Genomic DNA, 14856 nt, shown 5'->3' with positions numbered 1-14856 from the left:
CCCAGTCACTCCTGCTCCTGACCCAAATGAGTCTACACTGGGGCCAGCTCCTGCCTGGCCTTGAGCCTCCGTCTGCTCTGCCCTTTAGCTTCCCCAAGAACAGGAGTGTAGAGACAAAAAGTAGCTCGAGGAGAGGAGACCTAGACTAGGGCAGCAATTCATGAAACTTTATAGCTACAGGGCCCAGTGGCAACCCACCAGCTGAACCACCATGAAGTACAAGTGAGGAAATAGAAGCCCAGAAAGGGATAGGGACCTGCTGACGGTCACACAGCCAGCCAGTAGCAGACCAAGACCAAAAGCCAGAGTCACTTCCTTTTTCTAAAAATCTGTTTCTAATTCTAAACTGGGTATAACAAACCCAGCCTGTGGCACCACTTAAAAACTGTAACGCACTGTGTAAAGGTAGTAAGGAATCGGATTTTCCCTCATGACCTGGAAGTCTGGGGTGGGGGCTGAGGGTGGGTTGAGCTGGAGGCAGGAGTGCTTATGACTTTCAGAGGACTCAACCAGCTTACTCACCTTTCCTCAGAGGCCCAGGCCACAGAGTGGAGGAGCAGGGTATTAAATATCAGAGAGTTATTGAAAAGCCAATGTCCACCCCTCAGAAGCACTGTGGCCTCTGCTGACTCAAGGAGAAAATGAATCTTGGGCCTATGGATTTTCCTGAGTCTCATGGCGGAGGGGGGAGGGAGAGTGAAAAATAGGAACAGCGAAGTCTGCAGTGGAGTTTTCCCCTCCTGCCAGTGCAGAAGCTACGTCAGAGGAAAGAACCTGGGGCCTCCCCCACTGTCTAATGACCGAGCTCCATCATGTCAGCCCAGCCCAGCTGCTCCTGGCTGCTCCTCCGCTTGCCTTAGAGGAAGGAGGAGCGGAGGGAAAGGGAGGTGCCGGGATAAAGGGACCTTGGATCACAGGCTGCTACGGGCATCAGACTTAGGAGAACCCCAGACCATCCTACCACCACTGTCTAGTCGGGATGGGGCCAAGTTCAAGGTCATACATTGGGAGGGCAGGGGCACCAACTTGGGCAAATCACTATTACCTTCCCCTCCATGACCCCCACCCCTAAAAGGCCAAGGGGCACATCACTCAAAAGCCTGCCAAGACTGTCCTATCCTGTGTTCATACACACCTTCTTGCAGACAGGGAAACAGCTGGAAAGGAAGAGGTGCCCAAGGATTTCAGTAACACAGACCCTTCTGACGGACCAAATGTAGCTGGAAGAGGATGGGGAAGGGGCTACCCGCTGGGTAACTTCAGGAAGTCCCCAAACCTCTCCCGGATCCCTCCCAAGGCTCAGTGGAGTTTACAGAGGGCAGGGCCTTTGTGGGGAGAAAAGGCGCCCTAGTGAAGGTGAGCAGGGGAGGGGACAGAGCCTTGGACGGTTGAGAGGGGCTCGGGGGTCCAATGGGATAATAAATTCAAAACTTGGGGTCCAGAGTGGCTGACCTGGGGGACTTTCAACCCGGCATAGGGAATACAACTTTGTTTGGGTGGGGCTGGGGTGACTCTCGTGCTGAATCCTAGGGAAACCCTGAGGGCCTGAGCTCTTTGCCCAGAGGTTCCCCTGGGACCCGACCCAGTCACACTCCCCAGAGAGCGAGCCTGGGATGTGGAAGGCTGTGGCTAAGGAGAGGAGCAAGAAACCTGAGCTCCCGTCAGACTCAGGTCCAGTCAGCTGTGCAACCTGAGGGAAAAGCACTTCACCTTTCCGGGCAGCTCTCTCCTGGCATAAAGTGTAGATGGGGGAATCCTCACCTAGTCTGGGAGGGAAGGATCGAGCCAGAGGTTTTTAAATCATTATTTCAATGTTCCTGATGACACCTCCATGCTGAGCTCCGAGCTGTGTGCTGATAACGCAGGGAATCAGACCAGACCTGAGTCTCCAATGCCGACAGTCAAAGGGCTCAGGGGAGCTCTAGCCCTCTTATCACTAAGTGGAATCTAAAGGAGAGAGAAGGAAGCCATGAGGCCTTCCTGGAGGGGGCAGAACTCAAGCTGAGCCCTGGGGGCAGTGGGCTGGACTGGAGAAACTGTCCAGGGGAAAGAGCACCCTCGCGGGACAAGCAATCTGAGCAAAGATACTTCCACTGGACGCCCCAGAGAATAAACACACAGCCTCCCATGCAATTCGACATACATTTATTGAACACCTACTACATGCTGAACACTGACAGCCCTAAGATGGACAGGGCTGTTCCTCCAGAGAACAGATACCCCAAAATGGCTCACAGACTTGGCTGCAGGGGAAGCTGGACAGATAAGGGAACACCTGCACAAAGACGGGCGGGTGGGAAGGAGGCTGGGGAGAGGAATACGGAGAGACAACGAGTGTCAACTCACTCCTTTTACTATCAACCATGAATTTGCTGTGTTCGGGAGGGGAGAAGATGGAGCACAGCCAAAAGACATGGGAGCTGTTTCATCCCAGAAACGGGCAATGCCTCATCCAGAGTCAGATGGTAAAAGCATGACAGGATAGGTGCTAGGTCCCTAGATGCCAGATGATACGGCTTTTCTTGTTTTGAAGCCCTTTCCATTTCCTTTATCCTGTGAGAGGACTAGGAAGGAGAGGATTTGAGAAGCCCACCTACTTTCCAGAAGTAGAAGCTGACAGCTTCAGAAGGGTGGAGAAAGTTCCAAGGTCACACCAAACCCACGCTAGCATCTGTTCCTGGTCTGGAACATCTGCTTCCGGGTTTGGATGAGATTTCCCTGTGGCTCAGAACCCTCACAGCTGCAGCCACTACCTTGGACAAAGCCTTGACAACCACTGGCTTTGGGGCAAGTCTCTGACCCTCTGGCCTCTGTTTCCCCATTTATAAAATGATCACTGCCTTGTGCTCTGGCACCTAAATGATTCTAGGTTCTCTTTGGCTCTTTTCCCCGATTGAGGTATCTAGCACCGACCCCCATCCCCCCGCCATGTAAGGCTGCCTACGGCCCTGCAGCACTTTCCCAGGAGGCCAGTGGCCAACCAGGAACCAGCCACCATGGGGACTGGGGACGGGGCTCTGGCCTTGACAGTTGGACTGTGATTCCTCAGACGCTAGAGGCTAAAGGGGCTCCATGCAGTGGGAGAGGAAGGCCAGAGACCTTTTCACTCCTTCATTCATCTAGCAACATTTACTGTCCACTGTCCACTAGACACACAATAGTGAAGAAGAGTCAGTACCTCCCTCTGGGGGAGATGTCAGAGTTGGGACTTGGAGTTGATGTGGGCTAGGGCGGGGGCTAGGGGGAGGGTGGTGCAGGAGCTGAGGGCCCAGCCCCAAAGCATCTGTCTGAGTATTGGTGTCCATATGTGAAAAGACACCACAGCCTGTCACCTCCATGGACCAAGGGCATGGTGGAGGGCAGGAATGGACTCATTGGAGTGTTGGCCAATCTCTGGATGCACGTGCTTGTACTCGTATGCAGGGGTCTCTAAGCTTGCCCCTCCGAGAATGCACCCAGGAACTGCACGGGCTCAGAAGTGTGAACATTCAAGTATGAATGTGCTTATGAATCCACGGGCACATACCAGGATGCATTCAAATCTGCACATGTATGAGCCTGCACGTATTTGCATGAGGCACATCTGAGCCTGCCTAGAACCCTGCACAAGCTTCTGCAAGACTTCTGATGCATGTGTATTCACACCCAAGTTAGCATGAGTCTGTGCGTGTTCACATGTACATCTGTACAGACACATTCCATCACGCATTTGTAAGTTGCTGTTCTCATCTGCCAATACCTGGGACTGATGGCAGGGATAGGGGAGAGAGAGGGAAGGGGGATGGAAGGCCAGGCCCCTGCCCCAGCATCAAAAGCCCTAGTCCTTAACAATGGTCCTTGCCTGAGACCCAAGCAAGCCACTGCAGGGTCTACCGCTTCTCCTTAAGTGGTATTGATCTGTCGGTCGCTCTGTTAAATATAACCTCAGGGACGGAGTCAAACCAACAACCGTCCCTAATTCAGGAGAAAGAGACTGACTAATTCTTAGGTGGGGGGAGCCTCTATCCCAACTAGCTCTGCTGATACCAGAATGGCCTGCTGGATCAAGTGTCAGCCTGAATAATTCATGCCAAGGCCAGGAGTGCTCCCTTTTCAGGAGTCTGTCTCTTTAAATCAGGTCTGGAGCTTCCCAGTTCTGCCAAAAAAAAAAAGAAAAAAAAGAAAAATCCAGAACAAAACAAAACTATAAACAGCTCAGCCCTGGCCCCCTCTAAGACCCCCTCCACTCCATGCTGCAAAATCTGCTCCTATTCTCCTAACCACTGGCTCCCCAAACCCTTCCACCCATTCACCACTTCTAGGTGGGGTACCCTGGAGGCAGGAGGGGCAGCTGATGGTGTCCAACAACGCCAGAGTCCTTGAGATCCAGTAGAACAGTTTAGGGGAGTGCTGGGGTGCTGGGATGCCGGGGAAGGGACAGCAAAGAGTTGAATCACCACACCCACCGTTCCCACAGCTTGGGAGTGTTTGGTGGAGGAGTCCAGCCTGGTGGAGGAAAACCAGATGAAAGAACTCCAGGTGTAGCAGCCAGTGAGTTGGGGAGGGAGGGGAGAGGGGAGGAAAGGGAGGAGGGGGTATTGCTGACTTCCGGGGGTGGGCATGGGATGGGGGTCGACAAAACGCCAGTCCCACCGGACGTGCAAAAAGGTGATACCTGAGCCAGGGCTAAAGTCACTGGGGTTGTAGGCAAGGGGGCTGAGGCTGGGGATTTTCCAGTTTCTCCTAGCACAGCCCTCTCCTTGATCACAGAGATTAGGAAGAGGCTGGAAAATGAGTAATTATCTCAGCCCACCCCTCATCCCTGCCTGCGCTTGTAGGGGGAACGCTAAAGTCCTCGCCCCAAATTATCGCTTCGTGGTGCTGACCCACCTGCCGGCTTTTCCCGGTCCGGCTCCGCCCCACACGTGCCAGAGAGGAAGGAGGAAGGAACCAGCTTAAACTTGGGATGGGGGAGATGAGGGGGCAGCAAGTCAGATCCTCGGAGAACCAAACTTCTCAGGAGCCCCCGAGAGGGGGGAAAGAGAAAGCGCTGCAGCCCAAAGCCTATTCTCGGGAGCCTCCCACCCCGCCTCTTGGCGAGGAGGGCGCGGAGAGTCCGCTGGGGGCGGAGGAGGAGGCCAGGAGGCGGGGTGGGGGGGAGGCAAACCCTGCCCACTCGGCTCCGAGCCCGGAACGGCCGCGGAAGCCGGAGGCCGGCGCACAGGGCGAGTAGGGCACCAGGGCGGGGGGCGCCGCTCCCCGCCAGACCCCTCTCGACCCAGCCAGGAAAGTGAAGCCTCCTCGGACTTTACAGCCAGCGGACAGACCGACCGCGACTGCCAGCCTCTCCGCATCAAGGACTTACCCCACCCGTCCCCCTCCCCGCCCCCCAGGCGCTCCGAACTCACTGGTGAGCGCGACGACCCGGGCGCTGAATGCGGGGGCAGCCGCGATGGCCCCGCGTGCGGGACAGCTGGAGCCAAGGGGGCCGCTGCTACCGGGGCTGCTGCTCGTGGCAGCGGCGCTGAGCCGGCCCGCCGCGCCCTGTCCCTTCCAGTGCTACTGCTTCGGCAGCCCCAAGCTGCTGTTGCGCTGCGCGTCGGGCGCCGAGCTCCGGCAGCCGCCGCGGGACGTGCCGCCCGACGCGCGCAATCTCACCATCGTAGGCGCCAACCTGACGGTGCTGCGCGCTGCTGCCTTCGCCGGCGGGGACGCGGACGGGGACCAGGCGGCGGCGGGCATCGTGCGCCTGCCACTCCTGACCGCGCTGCGCCTCACGCACAACAACATCGAGGTGGTGGAGGACGGCGCCTTCGACGGGCTGCCCAGCCTGGCGGCGCTCGACCTGAGCCACAACCCGCTGCGCGTCCTGGGCGGCGGCGCCTTCCGCGGGCTACCGGCGCTCCGCTCGCTGCAGCTCAATCACGCGCTGGCACGGGGCGGCCCCGCACTGCTGGCCGCACTGGACGTCGCGCTCGCCCCGCTTGACGAGCTGCGCCTCCTGGGCCTGGCAGGCAACGCGCTGAGCCGCCTGCCTCCCGCCGCGCTGCGCCGGCCGCGCCTTGAACAGCTGGACGCGCGCCTCAACGCTCTGGCGGGCCTGAGCCCCGACGAGCTGCGCGCACTCGAGCGCGATGGCGGCCTGCCCGCGCCGCGCCTGCTGCTCGCCGACAACCCCCTGCGCTGCGGCTGTGCCGCGCGCCCCCTGCTGGCCTGGCTGCGCAACGCTACGGAGCGCGTCCCCGATGCGCGGCGCCTAAGATGCGCCTCCCCGCGGTCGCTGCACGACCGCCCTTTCCTGGACCTGGATGAGGCGAGGCTGCGCTGCGCCAACCGCGGCGCCGACGGTCGCGGGGAAGAAGGGGAACTCCCTGGCCCGGAGCTGGAAGCCTCCTATGTCTTCTTCGGGCTGGTGCTGGCGCTCATCGGCCTCATCTTCCTCATGGTGCTCTACCTAAACCGCCGCGGCATCCAGCGCTGGATGCGCAACTTGCGCGAGGCCTGCCGGGACCAGATGGAGGGCTACCACTACCGCTACGAGCAGGACGCCGACCCGCGCCGCGCACCCACCCCGGCCGCCCCAGCCGGCTCCCGCGCCACCTCACCGAGCTCAGGGCTCTGAGAATTGCCTTTTGGGGTTTGGGTGTGTCCCTGCCAGCTGATGACCTTATTGGGGCTGCCTGGCCTGAAGCCTTCGGTATGAGACACTTGAGAGCTTGGGGCTTTTGAGACCTGACGCTGACCGATCTGAGACCTTTGGATTATGGCATCATTCCCCCCGCCCCCCCCCCCCCTCCGCCCCAGGTCCCAAGCTGTACCCTTCTTCCCAGCTTTGAAGGCTCTCACCATCAAAGACCCAGAGACACCCCCTTCTGATTCCAGAAACCCTACCCACCCATCCCAGGCTCTGACACACCTCTCTGGATCCACCAAAAGTCCCCCCTCCCCACCTCCCACCATCGCCTTTCAAGACTCACCCAGAAACCCCGTCCTAAAACCTGAAAGCCTTGAGACTCTCCACCACTCTGTGCTTAGAGCCCTAACCTCCCAGAGGGAAACACCCTTAATGTCTCGGACCCCCATCTCCAACTTGGAGCCCTCAGCTCCCTTCCCAGGGCTTGGGCCCTCACGTCTCATTCTGGTCTCAGAAACAGAGCACTCCCACAGGAAGGTTTTTGTGGACTTTGAGCCTTTTTTTCTCATCCTGCATAGAGACCCACTCCCGGGTTGGGAACCCTCTCCCAATCTGAGGATGTATTTCATACCACCCACCACCCTCGCTTTCTTGGCCTAGGCTTGGGGCTCAGCTGCATTGGTCTCTCCCATCCAGGGACAGGTACACCCCATTATAGCCTTAGTGTGGAGCCAATCCTCAGCCTTTCCCACCAGGGCTCTGATCCCCCAGTACTCAGTACTTATCCCCAATCTCAGCCTCTCAGCTCTTCATCCCCATCTGAGTTTCATGCCCCTGCCCAAGTGTTAGGCTCTTGATTCCCCCCACACCCATAGCTTGCACTCAGTACCCACCCTTGCCACTCATTGGGTCAGGGTTCAGTGAGGAATCCATCCCTGGGATGTGCCCACCCCTTTTATCTCCTAGGATGAGCTCTCCAGCCCCGCAAGATAGGCGCAGATGCCCCCACGCACACACACCCAGCCATACTGGCAGATCCCCATGGGGAAGGGAGAGTCCTGGGGGTGTGAAATCAGGCCTCAGCACCAGGGTCACCTGCCCATCATGGCCTCAGAAGGGTGAGGGAGGGGACTGTGACGGACTGGGAGCTGCTGCCCACATGCTGTTTCCCACCCACGTGCTTCTACTCCCCTAAGGATTCCTTGCTGCTGTACCTCCTCCCCCATATGCCTTCTGGAAGAGGAAGGGGGTCTAGTCTTCTGTCTCAGGCACAAGCCCTCCTGTTCAGGGTCAGAGCCTCAGCGCCCTGCCTTCTGCATGATCCCAAAGCACAATTGGTGAGTGGGGAGGGGGCGGCCTCTCCCTGACTCCCACCCCCTTGGTCAGGCAGAATGGGTGGCCTGCGCTGTCTCCACAAACAGGAAGTCACCCTCTTCAATATACTGGCTGGAATCCTGCCTTCCCACACCTACCCCCAAATCTGGATGTCCCTTGGGCAGTTTTCTATAAAGTCTGCAATAATCTCCGATACTCTGCTCTTGTAAGTGGTACCATGTCATTCCTGCTGACCTTGGGGCATTGGAGGAGGTGGAAGGGGATACTTGGGAGGGCATTTTGGACTGCCCTGAGGTGAGGCAGTGACCCTTGGTGTCTTCTCCCAGGCTGTGTGAGAAGAAATGGGCTCTGGCCGTGTGTAGCAGGATTTAGGCACGTAGACTTCCCATTGGGATGGCATTGCTGTCCAAACCAGTCTGCTGTTTATCCTCTGAGATGAGGTTATCCGCGGCCAGGGTGGGATCCTACACCGCTTCTACATCCTTTTATCCTCCCATTCCTCATGGGGATGGGGATGGGGGTTGTGGGGGAAATGTAGTCGGACTGACAAGCGCTAGCATCAGACAAGGCCACCAGGGAGGAAATCCAGCCACAGAGAATTGAAGCACTTAATTCAGACAGGAAAGGGGGGGGGGGGTCATTGTTGGCTGTTTTAGCATCATCCCCTCTGACAAATTGCCTGATACTTCCATATGTCCTTTGTCACGCCATGCTCTCCTAGCTCTCCTCAGGGGTAAGAACTGCCCCTTAGGTGTGTGAGAGGCTGAAAGGAGAAGCAGCCTAGAGGTAGGGGTGTGGATAAAATGTCCACTTGAGATGTGGAGCAAGGAGGCAGGTGGGTTCTGGGCCAGTAGGGCCAGGGTAAGACTTACGTCCTGCCTCAAGGTCCCCAGGCTGGGTTATTTTCCCTTCAGGGTCTCAGAGCCCTGGAACCATATGGCAGAAGTCCAGAATTGTGGCATTTTAGAATCTTAGGGCCACATAATCCTAGAATTTGTGCCTTCTAAACATTGAAAAGGACCTCAGAGGTAATGTGGGAGCCATCTCCTAAACCATCTCAATAAGGAGCACCCTCTCTTGAGGAGGTGCTCACTCCCTCCTCTCCTGGGAGCATCCGTTTCAGTGCCAAAGGAATCTGCCTCCCAGTCCCAGCTTTGCCTTGAGGCCAGGAGCACACCTCACCCTAGGACAGCTCTTTTCAGAGTTGGAGGCAGTGGAAATTTTTCGCAGTAAATTCCCTATCCCTTTTCCCAGTCATACCTCATGAGAAGGGGTTGAATTCTCTCAAAGCATTTCCATCTATCAATGACCTTCAAAGGGTGCTCCACCAATCCTCCAAGACAAAATAGGCTAGTGTCTCTAACACAGAGAACTATCCCTAACAGGTCACCTCCCCAGTTCCGAAGACGTGCCCTCTAATGATGTAACCAAAGACTGCAATAAGTCCTGGCAAACAAAACCTGCTGTTGGCTGTGGGTTCATTGTCAGCAAAAGTCTTTGAGGGTTCAATGTGAGAGCTGCTGCTAAGTTAAGTATCAAATCAAGTTAAAAATCAACTAATTGAGTGCCTAATATTTGCCACTTGATATTTACCTTTAGTGCCCACTAAATGTCTCTGGGCTGCCACCCTTCTTGCAGCCTGTTAGTGGCCTTTGTCCTTATGGGACTCTCAGTAGATCCCCAGGGCCCTCAGCCTGCCTCCTCTGCAAATCCAGCCATTCATTCAGCCTCTACTGAATACAACTTTGCCAATTTCAGAGAGGCGAATGACCCAGGGGAAGAGCCATATTTAATCAAGGTCTAGAGAAAAGAAGTCCTAGGAAACTGAAAACTCAGAGTAGGGATCCGTGACCCCACCTATAGAGACTTCTTATAGGAAGTCACATTTGAGTGAGGTTTTGAAGGATGAGTAGGAGTTTGCAGAACACAGGAATATCAGAAGTATCAGCTTGTGCAAAGGCCTGGAGGCAGGAAGATCTTGTTAGTCCAGGAATTGCAGAAGACCATTCATGTCTGTGGTAGTAGGAGGATGAATGTGGGTGAGACAGTCTGTGTTCCCCACCTTCTCCACTGGGAAGCACAAGAGGGACGCCCTCTGCCCTCAGATGAGAAATCAGGGAAATGGAGAGGTGGGATATGTGGGACAGGAGAGCTGCATGGTGCCTCTTACTTGTTACTTCCTTCTGCCCATCCTTTTTGTGCCAGGCCTCATGCTGGGCCCTGGAGACATAGAAAGGAATCAGAACTAAACCATGCCCACTGGAGGCTAGATGGGCAGGGGGATAATGGAAGGGGCCACTGGAAGAGCCCAGAAGAAAGCTTGCAGGAAAAGGTGAGATGGAGGGATCTGGCTAGCCCTGCCCTGACACCCTGGTGCCACCCACCAGCCTCTCAGCAGTGCCGAGGCCCCCCTGAATGGCCAGCTTCCCACTATAATCATATGCTGTGAATGCTGCTGGAAGTCTGAGGTTGGCAGGGGACTGCAGGGTCCCAGTGCCAGGGGGAAAAACTCCCTCCAGGATGTCGCCTTAGAGAGTAGGTACGGGAGAGAGCAGGAAAGGGAGAGGAAGTATGTGTGACTGTCAGAAATGTGAGACATGAAACCAGCTATGCATGTTGATAAACATGTCAGACTGCCTGGGCTTCTGTGACCCTGTAAAAACGGAAATTCGTCTCAAAAACAGAGGGAAGCCACGATCACCATCTCCTTGAGACGTTTACCTCCATGACCCCTTTACTCCCCACGCCCTGCAGGTCTGGGAGTGGGAACTGCCCACCTAGAGTCCAGAGGATGGGGTTTCAGTCTGAGTTAAGCATGACTTGTCATGTTATTTGATTCTTAGTCAGAAATACCAATTGAAATCCTACTGTGTGCTGGGAATCCAGCAGTGAACATGGTAAAGCCAGCTCCTTCCCCCGTCCGAACTGACTTTGGACACCCTGTCCCTCTCTGGCTCCAGGGTCCATCTGTCCAGGCTGGGGCTGGACTTGGGACCTCCAGAGGCACTGGCTGCTCTCACTGAAGTCCATCTCCTTCTTCATTAAGTCTGTCTGGCAGACTCACAGCCCTAATTTATGGGCGTGGCCTTTCCCAGAATGGGAGAAGTGACGGGGGCAGTTAATATTCCTGGGGTAATGCACTTGGCTACCTTCAGAGTCCCCTCCTCCACCCTTTCACCCCTTCCTCAACGCCCCCACCCTCTTACCTCAGTGATGCCTCAGGGCAATTTATCCTGGCCGACCAGTCCCATGCAGAACCATCTCAACTAATCCTTCGTTGTACGGGTAGGGAAACTGAGGCCCTTCAGGTCACAGAAGGTGTCAGAACAGAGCAGAACCAGAGTCCAGGATGCCCTGGGGCTCTCCCTGCCCTGCTCTGGGTCTGTCAGACCCAGGACCACCTCACCTCTGTATCTCTACTCCTGTGGTCATTGCCTTCTGCAGCCAGACCCAAGCCTGCGGCAGCCGGGAAATGGAAAAAGACTGCAAACAGGAAGGCGTGGGGAGGACTCTTTGGCCTTCATCTGCAGCTTCCAGCGGCCTCAGGAACCCACTGTAGCCTCCTTGTCGTGCGGGGCAGCCTGTGGGGTCTCTGCTCCTGCTCCCCACACAAGAACGCAGGACATGGTGAGGCCAAAAAGGAACACCCATGGAGCCATAGATGGGGGAGTCATACCACTATATTCTCTCTGGCGGCACTATACTCTCACTGGAGGCTGGATGCACACAGTCCGCAAACCGCCATCCATGCTTGCCAGCCCAGCCGCCATCTTCTTGCTAGCCCCCATTCTTTCTCTCTCTCCTCTCTCCCTCTCTTCTCTCTCCTAGCGTAGCCACAGCAGTTATATTAGTGGCCAATGGCTCACTGGTTACAGCTGACGGCCAAGTAGCCACAGCTGATGGCCATGCAATCACAATTGATGGCCATTTACTACCTAAGCCAGCACCTGTCTATGTGAGGCTGAGAGCCTGGAAACTACTTTCTGGGGCTCTGCCCCCACACTCCTGCAGGCAGGAACCCTGCTGGGGAATCCTTCTCTACCCCTCCCTGAGAAGAGAAAGGGGTTTGTTCTGGACCCCCAAGCTCTGAAGTCCCAGGCATGAAACTCATTCTTCCTGAGCTTCTCCTCTCCACTGAGCACTGCTGAGTTGGACCAAATCCTGCTCCTGTCTTCATTGTGATAATAGAAGCTCAAGGGGCCCCTAACTAAGGTGACCGCTCAACCTAGGAAACTTTGGAGAGTGAAAATGGCTACTATTAATGATTACATGGTGTCATGCAGGGCGGCCTGCGGGGTCTCTGGTCCCGCTCCCCACATAAGAACGCAGGACATGGTGAGGCCAAAAAGAAACATGAACGGAGCCATAGATAGGGCAGTCATACCACTATAGTCTTGCTGGTGGCTGTGTTGGAGACACAGGAAGCAGAAGCCACACTATCCGCAACCTGCTATCCACTGCTTTCTGCCAACCCACCTCACTTGCTAGCTGCAATCTGCCGAGCTAACTGCAATCCACTCTTGCAGCCACCATCTTCTTGCTAGCCCCCATTTTTCTGCTAGTGTAGCCATGGCAGTTATATTAGTGGCCAATGGCTCACTGGTTATAGCTGACGGCCAACTAGCCACAGCTGATGGCCATCCAATCAGTTGATGGTCATTTACTACCTGAGCCAGCACCTTTCCACGTGAGGGCGAGAGCCTGGAAACTGCACTCCTGGCTCTGTCCCCACACATGGGGACAAGAATAAGCTAGGACTGTGCCTGGCTGGGGACCTGGACTTCATGACTTTTGACAACACCTGGATGGGAAAAGAAAAAGTGCTAGACTGCTAGACTAGTTAGTCTGCCAGCACTGCATAACTAATACACTCCCCACTATTGACCCTGTTCTCCAGCCACACCAACTGCTCAGATCTTAGTAACTGAGCCCAGCTATTCCAAGCTCCATACCTTTGCTCACACAGTACCTTCTGCCTGGAATGCCCTCCCCACAGCATGAGTCCCCTCTGCTTTCCTGACCTCACCCTCTTCCTCATGTCACTGTGCCCCACCCCCCGCAGACCTTTACTTGTACTGATTGGTTTTCTGGCCCGTTGTGGGCACCAGACCAGATGCTCCCCACAGGGGCCCAGTTCCCTTTCCAGTCCCCAGCCCTGGTTCACAGAGAAAATGTGTGAACACTGCCCCTGGCCCACAGAAATCCACAGGACGGGAGGAGGAGCATCACGTCTCCCTCCGCTGCACGTCAGGTGCCCACTCCCTTTGACTCCCACAATCTACCACCTCACTGAACTGAGGTGGTGGTTCCTAAGATGCCTGCATGGCCAGCTGCTTATTGCTATTCAATCAAGTGAGAAAACAAAGAAAATGCAGCCTAAGGATATGTAATCATGCAAAACATAATTTAGCCTTAGCTTCTTGACTTTGATTTTTTAATACAATTATAGTTCTCTGGCCCTCCATTTGGAGTACTTATCCAGCGTCCTATCTGAGCAACGTTTGCCATTGGCTGGTTCAGTCTTAATTCCTTGCCCCCAGGGAACTGCAGCGACATCTGTTGGCCAGTTGTGTCCAAGCCGGACCAGTTTTAATTTTTCTTTGCATACATGCGCCATCTGCTGGTAAAGATGGGAAAGTTCCTTTTTGGATTGGATTTAGTCACAATCCATTCAACAATAAGTGCCTACTATGTGCCAAGCACTGGGCTAGGAAGAAGCTGAGGATACAGTATTAAAGAAAAATGACAAGGTATATGCCCTTATAAAATGATAATAGTGATAATTAACAGTTATATATGCTTACTATGTGCCAGGGATTGTTCTAGGCACTTAAGACATATTAACCCATTTTCGCCTGATGACAATTCTATGAAGTAAGTATTATTATTATTCCTACTTTACAAATGAAGAAACTAAGGCACACAAAGATAAATAATTTTCAAAGTCACTCCACTAATAAGGGGCCAAGTTAGACTTAGAACACAGAGCCACGTGCTTAGACTATAAACAAATAAACAAACAAGATACTTAGGAGGAAAATAAATAAACAGTGATCTGAGAACGATGGGGAAGGGTGTCCTTTGAATGGGGTAGTCAGGCATACCCCCCTCCCCCAGAAGGTGTCTTACCCTGAAGAATGGGAGGGAACACAATTGGTTAGGAGCCCAGAAAAGATCCTTTCAGGCAGAAGAAACAGTGAGCGCAGTTTGTTTGAGACAGAATGTTCAAATATCTGATGAGAGTCCAGTTCTGGCTACTCTACCCCTAAATACCTTTCCAATCAGTCCTTCTTCCGCTTCTCCATCTGGTCCCAGCTCTCAGGTTCCTCTCTGGTCCCCCTGCCTCCAGCCCCCCACCCCCACCCCCACACCATCCATACTCTGCAATGCAGCCAGGGATCCTAGAAATGCATGAGTTTGATCCCTCTCACCGACCTGCTTAAACCTGGCTCACTGTCTTCTGGATAGAAACCAAGTTCTGAATATCTGTAACCTCCCTCCCATCTCCTGCCAGCTCTTCTGGTTCCCTTCATCCTAACCACACCAAAGTCCTTACAATTCCCTGAAGGTCTCAGGTTGCCTCACCCCCTGAGACTTCCCATGTGCCATCCCTTGTACCTAGAATGCCCTCTCTTCACCCGCCTAACTCCTTTTCATCCTTCAAAACTCAGTTGAAGCAATTCCTCCTCTAGGAAGACTGCCTTCTTTCCCATCTCACCCACTCCAGCTGGACGTGATGACCCCTCCTTGGCGCTCTCATGGCATGCCACGAATACATGTCAGCCTCATCTCCAAATTTCTTAACAGCCAATCCATACTTTTGTTGTCATACCTTATCCTCCTATGAATCTGGAGGTACCTTGAACAAAGGGATTGTCTCATTTATCTTTGTATCTTCAGGGCCCAGC

The 14856-nt window shown here is 54.7% G+C and overlaps 1 protein-coding gene across 1 annotated transcript; it reads left to right on the top strand.

Annotated features, from left to right (window-relative positions):
- Nucleotides 1-4409: 4409 nt before the first annotated feature.
- TPBGL (trophoblast glycoprotein like) lies at nt 4410-8141 on the top strand. Its single transcript, XM_019726470.3, has one exon. The coding sequence runs from the start codon at nt 5432-5434 to the stop codon at nt 6599-6601; it is 1170 nt and encodes a 389-aa protein (XP_019582029.2). The 5' UTR covers nt 4410-5431; the 3' UTR covers nt 6602-8141.
- The last annotated feature ends 6715 nt before the right edge of the window (nt 8142-14856 follow it).

This window comes from Rhinolophus sinicus, chromosome 14 (genome assembly GCF_057876585.1).
Source record: "Rhinolophus sinicus isolate RSI-liver-muscle chromosome 14, RSI-T2T, whole genome shotgun sequence".
NCBI lineage: Eukaryota > Metazoa > Chordata > Mammalia > Chiroptera > Rhinolophidae > Rhinolophus > Rhinolophus sinicus.
Note: the sequence above shows the minus strand (reverse complement) of the source record. Positions and strands in the feature narration are given on the sequence as shown.